The 21,235-nt window shown below is 36.7% G+C and overlaps 1 protein-coding gene across 1 annotated transcript in view; it reads left to right on the top strand.

Annotated features, from left to right (window-relative positions):
- The first annotated feature begins 7,515 nt into the window (after positions 1-7,515).
- Positions 7,516-21,235, top strand: part of LOC138316291 (mitochondrial inner membrane m-AAA protease component AFG3L2-like) — a 42,307-nt gene continuing 28,587 nt past the window's right edge. The window contains 6 exon segments of the mRNA XM_069257924.1: positions 7,516-7,685; positions 9,502-9,664; positions 14,987-15,179; positions 17,487-17,625; positions 20,445-20,504; positions 20,740-20,885. Of these exon segments, the coding sequence (XP_069114025.1) occupies positions 7,602-7,685; positions 9,502-9,664; positions 14,987-15,179; positions 17,487-17,625; positions 20,445-20,504; positions 20,740-20,885 (785 nt within the window). The 5' untranslated portion in view covers positions 7,516-7,601.

The raw sequence follows: 21,235 nt of genomic DNA, 5'->3' as shown, positions 1-21,235 counted from the left end.
TTGGGATTCAGAGATTTGTAACATTTCTCTGAGACACAAGTGATCATAGAGCCACTATCAATGAGAGCAGAATATTTCTTCCCCCCTAGTATGATATGGTCAACATTAGAACCACCAACCATTCTATCATACAGAGTACTGTCTGTACTATTAGTGTTATTCGGGCTTGTCCTAACTACACCATCCCCCATCTGCCCTACAACAGGGGAGGTTACTCTTTTGGCTCAGACTTTCCTGCTGAGGGTTTCTGGGCATTACCTTTATTCTGTTTCTGGTACCCATCGCTGCGTCCAGCCTTCCCTTTATTTTGGTTTGCCCCAGACTTACCATTACCCTCAAGCTTCTTTTCGAGGACCTTGATTTTGCTCATTAAGGCACTTACCTGGTTAGTGAGCTTGTCAAGTTTCGTGTCACTCTCTGAAACTTGTACAGGGTTATGCTGAGCTTTAGCCTTTTTAGACTTATCGGTTGCCTTCTGAGCTGGGTTAAGCTCCAGGTCTACCGCTCTGACTTCCCTTAACAGCAAGTCATATGACTTAATGGAGTCATACTTGTGACGCGTCTGGCCCTTCAATTTGTCACAGCGTAAGCCAGTCCAAAATTTGGATCGGAGCATGTCGTCTCTGGCTGCAGAGTTTACATGTCCACTGTTAATGGCGAGCTGTAACAGTGCCTCGAGTCTGCACCCATAAGCTGTGACAGACTCCCCTTCTTTCTGTGTAGCAGAGTAAAACTGCTGTAACACAACTTCATTAGAAGCTACGTTACCAAAGAAGGTGTCTAGTTTCCTTAAAATCTCAGACAAAGTTGCCCTAGGACCTAATGGTATAAGTGTCTGACGAGCAATACCCCTGAGTGACTTCCTGATGGCTTGGAGAATCAACTCTTCTGACAGGGTGCTGTCGGATGCTAAACACCTTACCTCATACCGCCAACCCTCATATGTGGTTTCACCACGCTGAGGTGATTCATCTCCAGAGAATGTGGAGATTTTCGGAACTTGAGGTAAAAGGTGTGTATCCCTTCTTTGAGGTGGTGGAGTGAGTGGAACTCCATATCCTCCCCCCAGCCCTGAAAATGGAGAATCACTAGAGTCATTACCCTTTGGAGGTAAAGGAGTACTAGTATTCACTCCCTCCCCACGTCCTACAAAATCAAATTTATAACCTGGGGAACCTACCATACCTTTGTCACTATTTGACTTTACCTGTGCAGGCAATACTGAGGCTGCAGGAGTCTTGACAGAACCAGGATCGTTTTGGCTCAACATACTGTCATACTCCACCTTGGTAAACAGGACATAGTCGTCATTCTGGCGCAAAAGGCTAGCCATGAGATCATAGTCTGCCTGATCCAAGTTGGATGATCCTGCGTTTGGCTTTGACATTGCCATGTTGTACAAAATACAAATTGAAATACAAAGTAAAAGTTAATAAGACAATGAATATAAACGATGAAATAAGTAGTACAATATCTAGTATCCAAGTGATTGGGGCAATCCCTACCTACGAGGAATACAAGATAACCACTTAATCATACAAATACAAACTTAAGGCAGAAATTTAAACACAATATGTACAAATAGAAAAACAACAAGTCTTTTCATCCAACACCTAGCTAGTAGTGGAGTAGGGTGGATTCCGTCCTTATACAAACTAAAATTCAGTGAAACCCTGGATTTATCCTGGTGTTTCGCCTTCCTGTACCTTACCAAGTCCAACCTGAGATGAGGTGAGCTGACACAAAGTCTATTATTGACTTGCGTAAGGAAACTATTCAATTCCAACACCCTGTCATTAAGGATGTCATCTTGATGTTGGAATGAATCAGGATTTGGATGTCCCTTGGATTTGTTCCACTCTTGAATAGAGTATGAAGGGATCTCCAAAAATACAAGTTGTACAGTAGGGAAATTGGAAACAATGGAAACAAACTTGTTGATAATAGAATGCAAATCAGAATTTGCAAATTCAGAAGTCTGGTGTCTTAGACTAATAAATTTCCCTTGTTTGACAGTAAGGTCGCATGTACCTAGCCAAACATATAACACAATATGTGGATAAGAAATGACTTTGACTGGAAGTTCAGTCTCTAGCCAACGAAGAAAATGTGTAAAACGACCACCTGGTTGACAATTAAATTCAATATTACAACATAAATTTTGCAATAAATCCAAATGACGTTTCAGGTAAAATCCCTTACTACTTGTAAGAACAATAGGTTTCTTCCTTATCACCACATGTGGTATAGGTTTATCAATAAATTTCTGTAGTTTACTACAACTCATAACCTACAGAGTATTGAAATGGGTATATGATATATACTAATAATATAGATTTAAACCTGTATACTCTAAGATAATATACAAAATGTACCCAGCAAAGTATACTACCTATACTTAAACAGATTCAAGAGAATATGTAGAAGTATCGATTACATATATATATATATATCATACAATGCGCTGACATAAAACACAAAGGACAAATACAACATTTACAAACCAATCTTCAGCAGCAGTTTCACTCAGCTCTTGATCTTCTGACACAATCCTCAAATTCCGCTACAGTGCAGTGCAGTGTGTGCAGTGTTAGTAGGTTGGGATTGTTAGCTGGGAAGCAAGCATGCAATATATGTAAATATAAGATAGTTTGAAATGTAAAGAAATATAAAAGTTTATCACATTTTACAGATTTAAATTTGTAGATGAATATCTATAAATTTTATAAAATGTTTACGATAATGTTGTTATTTATCTATTTATATAGTTAATTTAGTAATATTAGATATGATTTAGAGTATTTTATGTAGTATAATTAGATTCAAATGTAACCTACACTAGCATTTATATGTTTAAATCTAAGTGAACATTTGAAATTTAGTTATGTTTACTACGCTATGAGAATATGAGAATAGCCTACAGCATAAATACACATGAAACATCAAACAAATCAATAACAAATGCAATGAATAATATCAATAGTGAATACAAATGACAATGAAAACAAAAATATGTAAATATTTAAAGTCAAAGATAAACACGCGAACGATAAATGTCAACACTTGGACGGCTCTCCACTGGACGATACAGAATGACAATCAGTTACAATCCAACGACGACAGCAGGAACTCAAAAGTAAACAGGATGACGACGACACAATCACGAATCCATGATGACAAGACGAAAATAAAGACGATGACAATCACAGGTAAACAGAAGACATCACAACCGGAAGCACATGTTGAATCGATGAGGTATCAAGTATAGAGTGATCTCCCCCTGACCATGCTTTCCGGTCCTCTAGGCTCGTATCACGTGATCACCCACGTGGTAAACTATGGGTGTTACGTTGTACGCCGGGCACTGCCTCCGTCGAACTATTACGTTGGGCGCCAATGTCACGAGAGTGATAATATGTGAGTTGGTTCACGAATATATAAATAGAATCCAACAGCTATAAACAGTTGAAAGTTTATTCATATAAAAACGGAGACAGATAACCCTGAAATAAAAAGAACAATACCTGACAATATATAGGGACACATAAATGAACCGACTACTATATCTTCTATATTTATACTGTAAGGTATAAAATATAAACAGGTATATATTTAATATATTATAATATTAAAATTGTATTTTAATTTCCGAGTTACATATATTTACAAATAACATTTAATTTACAGTCACTTGACTCTATGCATTGCCCTAACCTCACCGACCACGTGCGGTCCTTTGTTATACATAATATAAAGCTTTATGGACAAGTTGTTTAAAGAAGTTTTGATTATATAAAGTAATTAATTATATTGCATAGTGAAGAATAAGTTAATTACTTTATTTCTAGTTATACATTAAATAAACATACCTTTTAGTACTGTGGCCGTAAAGCACACATGTACAGTCCAGTGCCTATTTCCACGTAATGTGCGGACACGCTTCCTCAAGGGTGGGCGTGCACGTGCAAGGACAGGGTCATGCAGGGTCAATGTGACACACTCAACCAATCCATTCACTCGCCTCTCATACGTCATCATAACAACTTACACACAGATTTACATGTACAGGACATTACATGACACAGGGACATGTAATATAAATTCAGACAGACACAGGGACATGTAAATTAAGACAATACACAGCGCATGTAGTTAAAACACCATATATAATACATATTATATATATGGTGAATTTAAACACCGCGACACAATAGACCAACTAACCAATGTTGACAAGATTTTTTAAAACACATTGCAATAAGAAAATCACATTTATTTAAATGTAGATCGAAAAAAAACTTCATTAATTATTATTTCAATTAATTATCATATGATAGCAACTTCGTATTTTAAGGAAAACTTTTAACTCCTGAGGAACATTTATGTCAACAAATGATGCCTTGGAATTGATATAAATGCATTCTATCAATTGAAAGCACAGATGGGATTAACTGCAAATAAAATTTATATTACATTAAAAGTTTCTGACAATTTTTTTTCTTCATTAAAAGTTTCTGACGATTTCTTTTCTTCATTAAAAGTTTCTGACGATTTCTTTTCTTCATTTACTTATTTTTCTTTTATCCCCTATAAATATTTTGATGCAGCATTTTGCAGCCAAAGTTTTTATCTCTACACATGGCAAATCTCTTTGTGTTCCTTACAATGGACAACGACAGACTGAAGAATTAACATTGAGCAAAGAACCCCTAATATACTGAGAAATGCTCACAAGCTTAATAATATGGGAGAGTGGGGTATAGGGATGAAAAGGTGTGAATTTTTCAAACAATCTGTTTTTTGTTCGAGGTTAAGACGCATGCAGTAAGTCAGTTATTGCATGATTTCTCGTCACTCTGGACTTATTACCCCCTCGCTTCGCTCGGGTGTAATAAATCCCTTTTTACTCGAAAGCCATGCAATAACCTTTACCTTTTGTTGTGTCCTTTGTAATAGTGAAACTTTTGCCTTTTTATAGTGCTTTATCTCACTGAAGCATGCCGCCAGAGGCACGAAACAAGAACATTCCATCCAGTCACATTGTACTGAAAAATGGACAAACCAGTCGAGCGCTGAGCACTAAGCAGGACGATAAATTACCATTTGTAGACTATAGTGTGCCTCGGCCAAGAGACAAAACAATGTGCCTTCCTTACGGGGTCTTCCTTGAACACCAACTCTGGGTAGGGTGGAGTGTTTTCATATGGGTTAAGGTGGGTTTACATGGAGTTATAGTTTATCTCAGAATTGTTCTCAGTGCAAGATCACAGGTAAATCTCAGGTAAATCAACTCACCTGGTAAATCAGTAATTGTTAATTATTGCCAAGCTGCTGCAGAATGGTGTATAAAACAGTGGCATACATATACTTGGGGAAAAAAACATACTTTCCTCATATTTTAATGAGCCTTCCTTACAGGTGGTGACCAAAAGTGAGACTTTGTCAAGGGTTACGTTAGGGAGAAGAAAGTCAGTTGGAAAAATGAGAAAAGAAAAGTTCCCTAAATTTAGTCGCCTTTTACGATCATGAAATTTCTAACGCTCTACATGCAGTGAAAACTTGGTTCAGGATAGCAAGAGAAGATAAGAACTGATTGAGAAGACAGAGTGTTGTCGTTGGCCTATACGCTTTATGGCGAGCAACGGACAAACATATGTAAATCATTTGAGTTGTTTAAAATTATCTATACCCTTAAAATCGACATATTTCTGAGCATCACCTAATAGAAGCCATTGTAAATCATCACAAAACTCACATTGTATTAAAAACGGACCTCGTCCTCAATCTCATTTAATAAACAAGATTTACACATTCTATTTTCTATTGGCACTTTCGGCCACGGGAATCTAAAAATTAGTTACAGTTCATATAATTATGGATCTACCAGAGTTCCCTTGAGCGTTTTCAGAGATTTTGAGGGTTTAGATTCGGTACATACTCTACATCGTAAGTTATACATGTAAGGATGGAAAGCTCACAGAGACAAAAATTTTATCTCACATAGCTTTAGCGGCTAAAAAATCACATTTCTAGCACGTATTGATAAAAACAGTTACTACCGTTAGAAAGCATTTTTTTTCTTTCAAAATCACCCTACATGTATACAACTATATGAAGTTCCGCCAATAAGATGATAGCAGCCCCGTTTCAACAAAAATAGCACGCAAGTGTCTTGTGTAAATTCATCATGGAACTTTTCCATGCATTATGCATGAGCGAGATCACCAATGGAATCTCATTGGCTAACTGAAATAATTACACATGTTTCTGGTTGTACGGACAGTCATATTATTTTCCATATTTCAGATTTTATGAAACCTCACTTATAAACTGTTTAGTGGTAGTGGATTACCAACGCATATCACCTCTATCTGTCAGGTTCTTTGAATGCTTTAAAGTAATTTTGACAGACTTTGTTTTGATGTACCATTACCTCTCAGTTGGAATGTGTATCCCAATGAAACAAGTCATTTGAACAGTTCGTGAGCAAAACATACAGGTTTCTTAAAAAAAACCCATTAATGACATCAGAAAATATTTCCCTATGGTCTAAGATGAAATTACGACACCAAACATATAAAAGATTTCCTGCATAAAATATGAAAACGATGGAAAGTCATTAATTCGTTGTTTTGCCATCTGTCGCAGTGGTAGTCAACTACTAAATTATCGATCTCGTTTTACCGTTTCGGAAAGGTAGCGGGTCTTTAAAGAGCATAACATTAGGTAAGCGCCAGATTTAAGGTGTGACATAACACAGACTTTTATTTTCAATCAATTTTTAATGTTCTCTATTTCCCATTTCATCAATCTGATTCAAATCACTCCGTTAAATTTCAAACCAGAAACATATATTAGAGAGATTGGCAAATTCGCCATTTATAAACCATGATGTTATATATATATGTTTTAACTTTGTATTGATACAGATATATAATGTTTAAAAAATACAATTAAAAGTAGTTCGCCAAAGGAAAATGCCTATAAACCGGAGTTCCCTCTGTCTGTCAACGAAGACACAGAGGGAGTTTCCAATCTCTATGTATAGTCTATATGTTTCTGATCAAACGTACAGTAGTGATAAGAATCTGTATTTTATCAGATTGCCATTTCATTAATTCATTAGACACACTGCCATATATTCTCTGCAACTTCTTCTTTAAAAAAAAAAAAAAAAAGATTAATGTAGTCATTTTACCATTATATCAGTTTTCTTTCAGGTTGCATAAAAATACAATTATGTTTTATAACTAACCGACCGATCGACCGGAAGTCCAAATTGGCCGAAACGGGTTAAGGATGTGCAACCAAATTCGTTTATATACGAAACTATTAAATATTATTGTAATGTTCCTTCAGGAAATCGAAATAGGGATGTTATTATTTATGTAAATTGATAAAAGATTATTCTCTTTGATCATATGAGAAAGTTACTCTATAAATACCTGAAGTAAATATTGAAAGTCTATGTAAACAGTAAATACGAAACTAAAGGTTACAATGCATTCACTTCCGGCGTTTTCATAACAGCGCCCTTGTCGGTGCTTCTGATGTAACTCATTTAAAGATTGATCTATTAGGTGCATGGTCGAAAATTCAGGATGTCCCACCGATATATGACTGTTGGTCGTAGAGGCCATGCCATTCTTCGAAGGGTGTTGTCTGTACGGTCTCCAAATAAAGAGGTAAATTATTCACTTGCAATCCATGCTGAATCGTGATCATGAAATTGACAATGTCACCTGACAAAGCTCTCAAAAATATCATAATATGTTGAATTTTATCTATACCTAACTGTTATTTATTGATTTTATATTGTATTTTGTACTTTATTTAATTGATGGCCTCCTTGGTGTTTCTGTCCCTCATTAGATACAAATTAACTTCCCCCAGCACAGATATGTGTACTACCTTTTTTGGACGACGTGCGTGTATATCAGTTTATGTAATTTCGTTTGAGGTAATTTGTTGATCAATTTCAATTTCTCACTTGATTCGTTGAATAAAATTTAGGATTTTTATTCATCACGCGCTTTTAAATTGTAGGAATAAATTTTGAGTTTGTAAACATACAATACATGGAATTCAATGTTTATCAAGGATTTATCAGTCAGAAGGATTTGTCACCCAGGGTTTTGGACGAATACGTTGCAAGAGCTTTTGTGTTTGTGCACCGACCTTGACGTTAGGTGACGACTGTTTTTCTATTATTTATTTGGGTGGCAGTGAATAGTAGATCAGGGAAAAATACACATTCTTGTCGAGTATCAAAACCAGGTCAGGAATCAAACCCATGGCCAGGTCTCCGGTATGAAAACAACATTTGGCTGATATGGTTGTACCTTAGTGGACAACTTCTCTACTTATAAATACTTCTTCCGGTGTGACGTATATATATACTGGTATAATTTCACATAATATTGATAGTTCTTCTCATTTTTTTTTTAACTGGATAAAATTTATAGACAATATGCCTTGATACTTAGATGCACTTACTCTAACTAATCCTTCCATTACTTATATTTAAAAAACAACTATTTTCATAATTTCGATGAGGGGATATTGAACCGTTAATTGTCTCTTGGTCCATATTTTGCACATTTGATCCTGAAGGCTGAACATATTAGAATGATGGTTTGAATTTATTGGGATTGTCTTTCCAATGATTGTTTAGGTGGCTTTTGAAACTATTGGTCGTTGGCGCCAATACAACTGATTCAGGAAGTGAATTCCATTGTGTGATGACTCTGTTACTGAACACATTTTTGCTGGTGTTAATTAAGTCTAACTTGTCTCTTGTATAATTTTTTTGAGTGTCCTATGGCAGATCCATATTGTGCAAAGAAAAACATTCTTTGATGGTCCACAATATCTATTTTGTTGATGATTTTAACACCTCCAGCATGTCTGATCTGGCAGTACCAACTGAACTGCATTGTAGCCAGGCATGCTCTGTCATGATCATCTGATCATGAGTGACAGATGTCGTATTATAACTTAGGCCATACAAAAAATATTTGTGTTTCCGGTAACCCGACCAACCCTTATATAAAATCAGTGCCTACTCAAAAACTTTTTATCAGTTTTGTCCTCAATCAAACATTAATAACAACCTTGTTGTTAACAATTTTGTTTAGTTTTTCACAGAATAACGAATTTTGGTACAAATTCTGTAAATTTAAGACACCAATAATCTCCCGGGAATTAAATCCATGGTTTATATATAAGGTTGAATAAAGTTAACTTCAGTTTTTCACTGCAAGAAACTGGGATGAAGCGAAAAAATTTTTTTTTTAAAAATCCCTACCTATCAACCCTTCATTTTTAAAGGGTGTTACCAGAAACAAGAATATATTTTCATTTGGCCTTACAAGCCACAATGATCTGCTCCTTTTTGCCCTAGAAAGAAGACAGGAGATCCAGCTGCAGCCAAAGTTAATCACTTGCTTGACTGTTGAATTTTAAGTTATTATGTGTTACATATATATTTTTCCCTTGTAGATACAAAGAGAAATAACACTCCTTTCCAAAGCATTACACTCCAAAGAAATGGATTTTCTGATTCGGAATTTCAGCTGCACAGTCCTTCGAGCATCCACCAATTCTCCAAAAGGATTTGAAAAATTTGATGAGATTCTCAGAAAGAAATCAAAATCAGCAGCTGGTAAATTTCATTTCATATTCAACCACTCATGCATTTACTGGTATATGTACCGTTTTTTTCCCTAATAAGGGCTCCAGGCACAGGTAATTCGGCCAAGACAGGGCGCCGTTATTTGAGGCCATTTTTAGATGTTTTTTTTCTGAAACAGACTATAGTCATCTTGCTTTTATTTTTGTATTTTTGATGCTGTGAAACAGCAATCAGAGGTACGCTTGGCAAGCTTGAGCACATCAAATCAATAATAACAATCCATGATGAAAATGAAACTTTCACACCCTAATTGAAGGTAGATAATAATAAAATACTCATGTACAATAATTATCACAACGATAATCAATGTTCACAATTAGGCAATCAGTGATGTTTCCCGATGTTTACTTATAACTATTTCGTTTTCATATTCTTTTGCATCTTGTGTAAAAATCACACACAGCCTTCTTGATTTAATCCTCCGCAGTAGATGTTCTTTGTTTATCTTTCTATTTAAATGATACAAAATTTATGCTATAAATGATGATTAATTATGCTTGTTGTAATGATTTATACAAAAAATAAGATTTAAATGTGTTTACAAAAGTCTTTTATTTGGTTGAAACTACACTCTCTTCCATCTAGAGATGTGAAATCTCAAGTTACCCCCCCCCCCCCCCTTTAAACATCATTGCTATTAGGCCTAACATTCATAGCTATACTGAACGGTACATTACCGTAGTGAAAGTGCACTGCATAGCACTTGCTGTTCAACTTGTTCAAGCTGTGTTTAAACAAACATACACAATGTATTATTTGCAGCAATGTTTCATTACATCAAAGGATTGAAATTATGACTTTTTATTTGACAAAAGTATCTGGCCATGTAGGCAGCTATGTTAGACTTTCTAACAAGGAAATCAATACATAATCCGGAAATCGCAATATTTCTGTTGTTATTATATTGATATTAATTAACTTGTTTTATTATATTTCCTTTTGAAGAGACATTGATGAAATAGATAATTTCAGTAATTTATTAGCTCACCTGGCCCAAAGGGCCGGTGAGCTTATGTCATGGCGCGGCGTCCGTCCGTCCGTCCGTCCGTCGTCCGTCTGTCCGTCAACATTTCCTTTAAATCGCTACTAGTCATAGAGTTCTGCATGGATTGTAACCAAATTTGGCCACAAACATCCTTGGGGGAGGGGGAACAGAACTTGTATAAATTTTGGCTCTGACCCCCCAGGGGCAGGATGGGCGGGGCCCAATAGGGGAAATAGAGGTAAACCCTTTAAATCGCTACTTGTCCTAGAGTTCTGCATGGATTGTAACCAAAATTAGCCACAAACATTCTTATTGGAAGGGGAACAAAACTTGTATAAATTTTGGCTCTGGTCTCCCTGGGGCAGGAGGGGCGTGGCCCAATAGGGGAAATAGAGGTAAATCCTTTAAATCGCTACTAGTCATAGAGTTCTGCATGGATTGTAACCAAAATTAGCCACAAACATTCTTGGGGGAAGGAGAACAGAACCTGTATAAATTTTGGCTCTGACCCCCCGGGGGCAGGATGGGCGGGGCCCAATAGGGGAAATAGAGGTAAATCCTTTAAATCGCTACTTGTCCTAGAGTTCTGCATGGATTGTAACCAAAATTAGCCACAAACATTCTTATTGGAAAGGGAACAAAACTTGTATAAATTTTGGCTCTGGTCTCCCTGGGGCAGGAGGGGCGGGGCCCAATAGGGGAAATAGAGGTAAATCCTTTAAATCGCTACTAGTCATAGAGTTCTACATGGATTGTAACCAAATTTGGCCACAAACATCCTTGGGAGAAGGAGAACAGAACTTGAATAAATTTTGGTTCTGGTCACCCTGGGGCAGGAGGGGCGGGGCCCAGTAGGGGAAATAGAGGTAAATCCTTTAAATCGCTACTAGTCATAGAGTTCTACATGAATTGTAACCAAATTTGGCCACAAACATCCTTGGGGGAAGGGGAACAGAACTTGTATAAATTTTGGCTCTGACCCCCCGGGGGCAAGAGGGGCGGGGCCCAATAGGGGAAATAGAGGTAAATCCTTTAAATCGCTACTAGTCATACAGTTCTACATGGATTGTTACCAAATTTGGCCACAAACATTTTTGGGGAAGGGGAACAGAACTTGTATAAATTTTGGCTCTGGCCCCCCAGGGGCAGGAGGGGCGGGGCCCAATAGGGGAAATAGAGGTAAATCCTTTAAATCGCTACTAGTCATACAGTTCTACATGGATTGTTACCAAATTTGGCCACAAACATTTTTGGGGGAAGGGGAACAGAACTTGTATAAATTTTGTCTCTGGCCTCCCGGGGGCAGGAGGGGCGGGGCCCAATAGGGGAAATAGAGGTAAATCCTTTAAATCGCTACTAGTCATAGAGTTCTGAATGGAATGTAACCAAATTTAGCCACAAACATCCTTGGGGGAAGGGGAACAGAACTTGTATAAATTTTGGCTCTGGCCCCCCGGGGGCTGGAGGGATGGGGCCCAATAGGGGAAATAGAGGTAAATTCTATAAATCGTTGCTTGTCCTAAAGTTCTACATGGATTGTAACCAAAAATAACCACAAACATCCTTGGGGAAGGAGAACAGAACTTGTATAAATTTTGGTTCTGATCCCCCAGGGGCAGGAGGGGCGGGGCCCAATAGGGGAAATAGAGGTAAATCCTTTAAATCGCTACTAGTCATAGAGTTCTGCATGGATTGTAACCAAATTTGGCCACAAACATCCTTGGGGGAAGGGGAACAGAACTTGTATAAATTTTGGCTCTGACCCCCCGGCGGCAAGAGGGGCGGGGCCCAATAGGGGAAATAGAGGTAAATCCTTTAAATCGCTACTAGTCATACAGTTCTACATGGATTGTTACCAAATTTGGCCACAAACATCCTTGGGGGAAGGGATACAGAACTTGTATAAATTTTGGCTCTGGCCCCCCGGGGCAGGAGGGGCGGGGCCCAATAGGGGAAATAGAGGTAAATCCTTTAAATCTCTACTTGTCCAAGAGTTCTGCATGGATTGTAACCAAATTTAGCCACAAACATCCTTGGGGGAAGGGGAACAGACCTTGTATAGATTTTGGCTTTGGTCCCCTGGGGGCAGGAGGGGCGGGGCCCAATAGGGGAAATAGAGGTAAATCCTTTAAATCGCTACTAGTCATAGAGTGACATACATTCTTGGGGGAAGGGGAACAGAACTTGTATAAATTTTGGTTCTGATCCCCCAGGGGCAGGAGGGGTGGGGCCCAATAGGTGAAATAGAGGCAAATCCTTTAAATCGCTACTAGTCATAGAGTTCTGAATGGAATGTAACCAAATTTAGCCACAAACATCCTTGGGGGAAGGGGAACAGACCTTGTATAAATTTTGGCTTTGGTCCCCTGGAGGCAGGAGGGGCGGGGCCCAATAGGGGAAATAGAGGTAAATCCTTTAAATCGCTACTAGTCATAGAGTGACATACATTCTTGGGGGAAGGGGAACAGAACTTGTATAAATTTTTGGCTCTGACCCCCAGGGGACAAGAGGGGCGGGGCCCAATAGGGGAAATAGAGGTAAATCCTTTAAATCGCTACTAGTCATAGAGTTCTGAATGGAATGTAACCAAATTTGGCCACAAACATCCTTGGGGAAGGGGAACAGAACTTGTATAAATTTTGGCTCTGACCCCCTGGGGGCAGGAGGGGTGGGGCCCAATAGGGGATTTAGAGGTTAATATTAAAATTCCTTCAGAAAAGAAACAATGAACCTGTATTCAGAACATTACTTGGCATTACAAATCAGGTGAGCGATACAGGCCTTCTGGGCCTCTTGTATTTACATAGAATTTATTAATTATTTATAAAACGAAAATGTCACTCAGATTTTTACCAGATTTATTAGTTTGATAAATCTACTTATTTCAGAAATAATAAATTTTGATATACAGTGTATTAAATATATTTCAGTCATTTAAGGAAAAAAAAATGTTGAATCAACTTTAATTATAATAAAAAATGTTGAATCAACTTTAATTATAATAAAATAATAAATATCTTTTTCTTTAACTCCAAAATTCAACATTGTACATTATATAAATACAATGTTCTACAACATGTTAACTACATTTAATATAAATGATAAACCAATTTCTTAATTCCTTTGTTTAAATCCTTCGTTCACAGTATCTATGAGTGGCCTTGGCACTTTGATTCTGAAATTTGATTACTATAACCAATTTACGTTTAAAAGTCAACTAATTACTGAATTTTTTATTGTTTTGAAGAAATGTATGCACCAGAAGTATTTAACATTGATTAAATGTATCTGTTTCACGGAATTTTGGCATTTCATGCTGGCCTGTTTGTTTACCATGCATACACAAAATGGCAGACAATGCTTTCGATCACTACTTTTGTATGTATCAGATGGGAAATATTGACAAGTGTACACAATAAAATGGATAACATTTCTGTTATTTAGGAACCTTTATCATAGATATTCAGTAAAAGGTTATTTCCAGTAAATGTTCATCCGAACACATGTGTGGGACATTCAAGTGACACATTTTGTTTTGAACATAGCGATCTCGCTGTTTCTATGCATAAAAATATCTGAAGTTGTCCAATGCAATAAATTTAGTTGTTATAATATACTAGATGATATATATGATAAACATCAAACTGATGTGAAACAGTATTTTATTGGCACCGACAAAGACAAATTGTCACAATCTGCCACAACAGTTGTATGAAATTAATTGTTTTTTTTTTCAGAAAAAACATGTTGAGGGGCGCTCTTATTAGAGGATGCTCTTAATAGGGAAAATACAGTACATGTACAATGTGCATACTAGTGTATTACAATGGCATGACAGTGTAACAGTTTTATAGGAAATGAAAGGAAAGAAAAAGGCAGTGTTTATGAAATCCTAGTTTTCTTTGATTAATTTAATTATGAATGATAATTGAAGATGATAACTTGATTTCCCTTGTTTGATTAGATTGTCACATGGTATGTGTTAACCTCTAACACTGGTGGAGTAGTGTCTTACCTGATATAGTGGTTGCCTGTCATTGATATCATTGCTTTTAGCTCCAAAGTCATTATATAATTATCATTAAAGGTTTAACTGTATCAAAGTACATAATAAGTTATAGTACTAAGAAATAATTTTTTTGTTTTGATGAAAATAGCTCTCGGATTATTACTCAGGAATTTTTCTATAATAAAATCTGAGACTGAACAACAAACTCATTTCCCTGAAAAATCTTGTAAAAAATCCCTAATTTCTTCTGAAAAATTCTTAATTTTATGGGTGGTCTACCTTTACTGTTGTATCTCAGATCCTAAGAGGGAAGCTGAGGAGTCTTCAACTGGACAGAAAATGGAGGATCCACCAAAGAAAAGTGCAGATGATAAACCTAGAGAAGAGGAAAAAAAATGGAAATCTGATGATCCCTGGGCTGAACTCAGATCAGCATTTAAGAAAGCCTCCGATGAATTTGATAAACAATCTAAGCAATCTTCCGGAAATCCGTGAGTAAATTCATATGATTATATAATTATAAACAAAAAAAAATAACATATGGTCATGATGACCTATCGTGATAGTTTTTTGTCTGACGTCGTGTGACGTCCGTTAACATTTCTTTATGATCATTTTATGAACTTGAGTAAATATAAACGTAGCTTACTGAAACTTTGCATGTAGACTAACATTGGAGACTCAGAGATTTCGGACAAGTATGAAAATCAGCTTGATTTGATTGTAATTTACGGAGTAATTGCCCTTATCACAAATAATTATTATTGGACATTGTGAACATAATAACTTGAGTAAATATGAACTCAGCTTCATGAAACTTTGTAATTATACTAAAATCGGGAAGATCTGAGACAAGTTCGAAAATCGGCCTGATTCAATTGTATTTTACGGAGTTATTGCCTTTTGCAGTAATGTTTATTGAACCTTGTGAATACAATAACTGGAGTAAATATGAACTGAGCTTAATGAAACTTTGTATGCAGACTAACATTTAAAATATCTTGGAGCAGTCTGAAAATCAGCTTGATTAGACGGTAATTTACGAAGTTATTGCCCTTTGCACTTATAATTATTATTGGACCTTGTGAACCACACATTAACTTGAGTAAATATGACCTGAGTTTCATGTAACTTTGCATTTAGACTAAAATTGGAAAGATCTGGGATGAGTTAGAAGATCGTAACTAACTTTGCAAAATCTGAATGGTGCAAATACAACACAAATCAGTAAATATATTTTAGTGACAAGAACTATGATTGTTTTCAAATTGGTATTGTAAGAACTCTAATAACACCAGACCTTTCAGTTTATCAGTTTACTGATTTTGTAAAATGAAAATAAACCATTGATTTCAGGTTTGTGCGTATATTTAATATTTTCCTACAAATATATATTTTATTAGACAAAAACTAGATTGGTTTAGAAATCAAACATATTTATATAATATTAACACATATATATATGTGATAAATATATGAATAAACACAGTCTAATATAATATACTTTAAAACCTTTACAAAAACAAGCCAAAATCAGCATTAAAAGTATTCACACAAGAGTAAAATATCCTTTGGAATGTTCAATTCAGCACTGGAAAAAAAATCAAGGAGTAAAATCAGCATTGAGTAAAAAAAAAAATAGGGGGTAAAAACCCATTGACCTAAAATTTTATCTGGAGCTCTGTTACAGAGTTAATACCCTTTGCAATTATAATTATTGAACCTTGTGAACAGAACTTGAGTAAATATGCACCAAGCTTACTGAAACTTTGTATGTAGACCTATTAGATGTATGTTCCTATTTTGTGAACAAAAAACATCAGCTGGCTATTAATGACATAACTAATATGTATCAAATATCAGTTTGCCGTTAAAGCCCATGGGCCTCTTGTTTATTCAAAGTTTAATTATTTTCACATTTCATAGATCAGTGCATTTGTATTTCGTAATGATTTTTGTGTCGCCTGCAATGTAAGGGGGACATATAGGTATCACTATATCGGCGTCCGAGAAAATTAAAAGGTTTCGGTGCGATAACTTCATTATTTATTGTCTGATTTCAACCAAATTTGGTATATTACTTTATATCAATGAGATTTGGGATGAGTTGGATACTGATGAAAATCTCAATATTTGCAAGAGTGAAAAGACTTTAAATCGTCAAAACAGATAAATCCATGGTTTCCGCTCTATGACTTTAGTATTTTTATTGTCTGATTTCAACCAAAAATTTCTTCATATCAATGAGATCTTGGATGGGCTTGATTCTGGTAAAAATCCATTAATATTTGCAAGAGTTACAGGATTTTAAAATCATCAAACAGATAATTTCTTGGTTTCTGCTCAATAACTTTTGTGTTTATTATCCCATTTCTTTCTGTGATGTTTTAAATTGCTGTGCAGGCGACACATTCACTTCCGTGGAATTCTTGTTGTTAAAACTGGCTGACCATAATCATTAGTATACTTCCTGCACTGAAGTTGGGGATGTCGACTGTATACTGGAATTTCCTTGTCTTGTCATCAGTTTGAATCTTGTCTGCACTACTCCTCATAAACTATTGAACCAATTTCTATGAACTTTGATCACAATTCTATTGGGGACCATGTGAAGTAAGATCTAGATTTTTTGTTTATAATTTGTTGCAATAGTAACAGGTCACTTTATACAGGTTTTGTAATATGGCAAATAACTGGGTGGTCATGATCATGGCATCAGTTTTGTTCAAACTTGGACAATTGACATTTGGATGGCTATTATTACATTTTTATTTTATTCTCATTTTCTTCCCTTACAGTAAAGAGCCCAGCCCATCTCTGTTGTTTACTCTGTTTGGGGCCTTTGCTGCTGTCATATTATTAGGATCATTAATGGCACAACAGAAGAAAGAGATCTCTTACAAGGAGTTTGTTAGCAATTACCTGAGTAAAGGACTGGTGAGTAAGCAATTACCTGAGTAAAGGACTGGTGAGTAAGCAATTACCTGAGTAAAGGACTGGTGAGTAAGCAATTACCTGAGGAAAGGACTGGTGAGTAAGCAATTACCTGAGTAAAGGACTGGTGAGTAAGCAATTACCTGAGTAAAGGACTGGTGAGTAAGCAATTACCTGAGTAAAGGACTGGTGAGTAAGCAATTACCTGAGTAAAGGACTGGTGAGTAAGCAATTACCTGAGTAAAGGACTGGTGAGTAAGCAATTACCTGAGTAAAGGACTGGTGAGTAAGCAATTACCTGAGTAAAGGACTGGTGAGTAAGCAATTACCTGAGTAAAGGACTGGTGAGTAAGCAATTACCTGAGTAAAGGACTGGTGAGTAAGCAATTACCTGAGTAAAGGACTGGTGAGTAAGCAATTACCTGAGTAAAGGACTGGTGAGTAAGCAATTACCTGAGTAAAGGACTGGTGAGTAAGCAATTACCTTAGTAAAGGACTGGTGAGTAAGCAATTACCTGAGTAAAGGACTGGTGAGTAAGCAATTACCTGAGTAAAGGACTGGTGAGTAAGCAATTACCTGAGAAGGAAAAAAACTGGTGGTGAGTAAGCAATTACCTGAGTAAAGGACTGGTGAGTAAGCAATTACCTGAGTAAAGGACTGGTGAGTAAGCAATTACCTGAGTAAAGGACTGGTGAGTAAGCAATTACCTGAGTAAAGGACTGGTGAGTAAGCAATTACCTGAGTAAAGGACTGGTGAGTAAGCAATTACCTGAGGAAAGGACTGGTGAGTAAGCAATTACCTGAGTAAAGGACTGGTGAGTAAGCAATTACCTGAGTAAAGGACTGGTGAGTAAGCAATTACCTGAGTAAAGGACTGGTGAGTAAGCAATTACCTGAGTAAAGGACTGGTGAGTAAGCAATTACCTGAGTAAAGGACTGGTGAGTAAGCAATTACCTGAGTAAAGGACTGGTGAGTAAGCAATTACCTGAGTAAAGGACTGGTGAGTAAGCAATTTACCTGAGTAAAGGACTGGTGAGTAAGCAATTACCTGAGTAAAGGACTGGTGAGTAAGCAATTACCTGAGTAAAGGACTGGTGAGTAAGCAATTACCTGAGTAAAGGACTGGTGAGTAAGCAATTACCTGAGTAAAGGGCTGGTGAGTAAGCAATCACCTGAGTAAAGGACTGGTGAGTAAGCAATTACCTGAGTAAAGGACTGGTGAGTAAGCAATTACCTGAGTAAAGGACTGGTGAGTAAGCAATTACCTGAGTAAAGGACTGGTGAGTAAGCAATTACCTGAGTAAAGGACTGGTGAGTAAGCAATTACCTGAGTAAAGGACTGGTGAGTAAGCAATTACCTGAGTAAAGGACTGGTGAGTAAGCAATTACCTGAGTAAAGGACTGGTGAGTAAGCAATTACCTGAGTAAAGGACTGGTGAGTAAGCAATTACCTGAGTAAAGACTGGTGAGTAGCAATTACCTGAGTAAAGGACTGGTGAGTAAGCAATTACCTGAGTAAAGGACTGGTGAGTAAGCAATTACCTGAGTAAAGACTGGTGAGTAAGCAATACTGAGTAAAGGACTGGTGAGTAAGCAATTACCTGAGTAAAGGACTGGTGAGTAAGCAATTACCTGAGTAAAGGACTGGTGAGTAAGCAATTACCTGAGTAAAGGACTGGTGAGTAAGCAATTACCTGAGTAAAGGACTGGTGAGTAAGCATTACCTGAGTAAAGGACTGGTGAGTAAGCAATTACCTGAGTAAAGGACTGGTGAGTAAGCAATACCTGAGAAAGCTGGTGAGTAAGCAATTACCTGAGTAAAGGACTGGTGAGTAAGCAATTACCTGAGTAAAGGACTGGTGAGTAAGCAATTACCTGAGTAAAGGACTGGTGAGTAAGCAATTACCTGAGGAAAAAACTGGTGAGTAAGCAATTACCTGAGGAAAGGACTGGTGAGTAAGCAATTACCTGAGTAAAGGACTGGTGAGTAAGCAATTACCTGAGTAAAGGACTGGTGAGTAAGCAATTACCTGAGTAAAGGACTGGTGAGTAAGCAATTACCTGAGTAAAGGACTGGTGAGTAAGCAATTACCTGAGTAAAGGACTGGTGAGTAAGCAATTACCTGAGTAAAGGACTGGTGAGTAAGCAATTACCTGAGTAAAGGACTGGTGAGTAAGCAATTACCTGAGTAAAGGACTGGTGAGTAAGCAATTACCTGAGTAAAGGACTGGTGAGTAAGCAATTACCTGAGGAAAGGACTGGCGAGTAAGCAATTACCTGAGGAAAGGACTGGTGAGTATGCAATTACCTGAGTAAAGGGCTGGTGAGTAAGCAATTACCTGAGTAAAGGACTGGTGAGTAAGCAATTACCTGAGGAAAGGACTGGTGAGTAAGCAATTACCTGAGGAAAGGACTGGTGAGTAAGCAAATACCTGAGTAAAGGACTGGTGAGTAAGCAATTACCTGAGTAAAGGACTGGTGAGTAAGCAATTACCTGTGTAAAGGACTGATGAGAAAAAATGCATGCTGCTATATATGCTTCATTAAACCAGTTTAGAAAGAACTTCTTCAGATGTCAAATACAGAATTGTTTCCCTTTGTATTTTAATGGTTTTAGAAAATTGTGTCATTGCAACTTGTGATTTATTAGATATAAAATGTTTTGATACAAATGAAAGTGCTACATAATATTACAGTTAGTTAAACTTTTTAAAATAAGAATTCTCTTCGATAGTATATTTTAGCCACTATTCAGGATGATGCTTTGCTTGTAACTTTGAAACAAGATGTATTGAATAATGATTGATTTTACTCCTCAGGTGGAAAGTCTAACTGTACAAAACAAAGAAGTTGTAGTGGTCAATTTTAAGCCTGGAGTGGTAAGTGTATTATTATTTTAATTGTTTTTTTTCACATCTTCTGTAGCCTTTATTAGGTCATCTTGAGATGAAGACTCAAGCTGCTAAACAAACTCAGGTGACTGCATATTAAGGCCCATGGGCCCTTTTGTTTTAAATTGTGAAAATAATATTTTAACATTTTTGTAAACAGATTTTTTTTAATCATTCAGTTGAACCTAAGTTTTTTATGAAGCTATAAAAATTACTTTTCAAGCTGCAATCAAGGACTGTTGAGTTCCGAATTGGAAGTGTGGATGCTTTCGAGAGGGCTTTACAGACAACACAGGAAGAACTTGGAATAGATAAGTCACATTTTGTGGATGTTTCCTATACAGAAAAACAAAACATAACATTAGGCAGGTAAGATATTCTCGCCCACAGTAATCAGATGATGAGCTATTTAAATCATCTTATGTCAGTTGTCCTTCCTTCCTTCCATTAACAATTCTTCTTACTGCTATTTCTTAAAAGTACTGAAGGGATCTTTTTTAAATTGCAAAGTAGGCTCTACATGGGCCCTAGATATGTATATTTCATTTTGAGACTGATCTGTCAACAGAATGGCTGACAGGCAGCCATATCTAGGATTTTGATAGTTGAAGCTTGAAAGCAGAGAAAATATCCCTCTTTTCATTGTCAGACAGAGATCATTGTTTGGTGGTCACCAAGATCCCTTTGGAGTCCCTTGTCTTACTTACCTTACCTACATG

This window comes from Argopecten irradians, chromosome 2 (assembly GCF_041381155.1).
Source record: "Argopecten irradians isolate NY chromosome 2, Ai_NY, whole genome shotgun sequence".
In the NCBI taxonomy this organism is placed as follows: Eukaryota; Metazoa; Mollusca; class Bivalvia; order Pectinida; family Pectinidae; genus Argopecten; species Argopecten irradians.
Note: the sequence above shows the minus strand (reverse complement) of the source record. Positions and strands in the feature narration are given on the sequence as shown.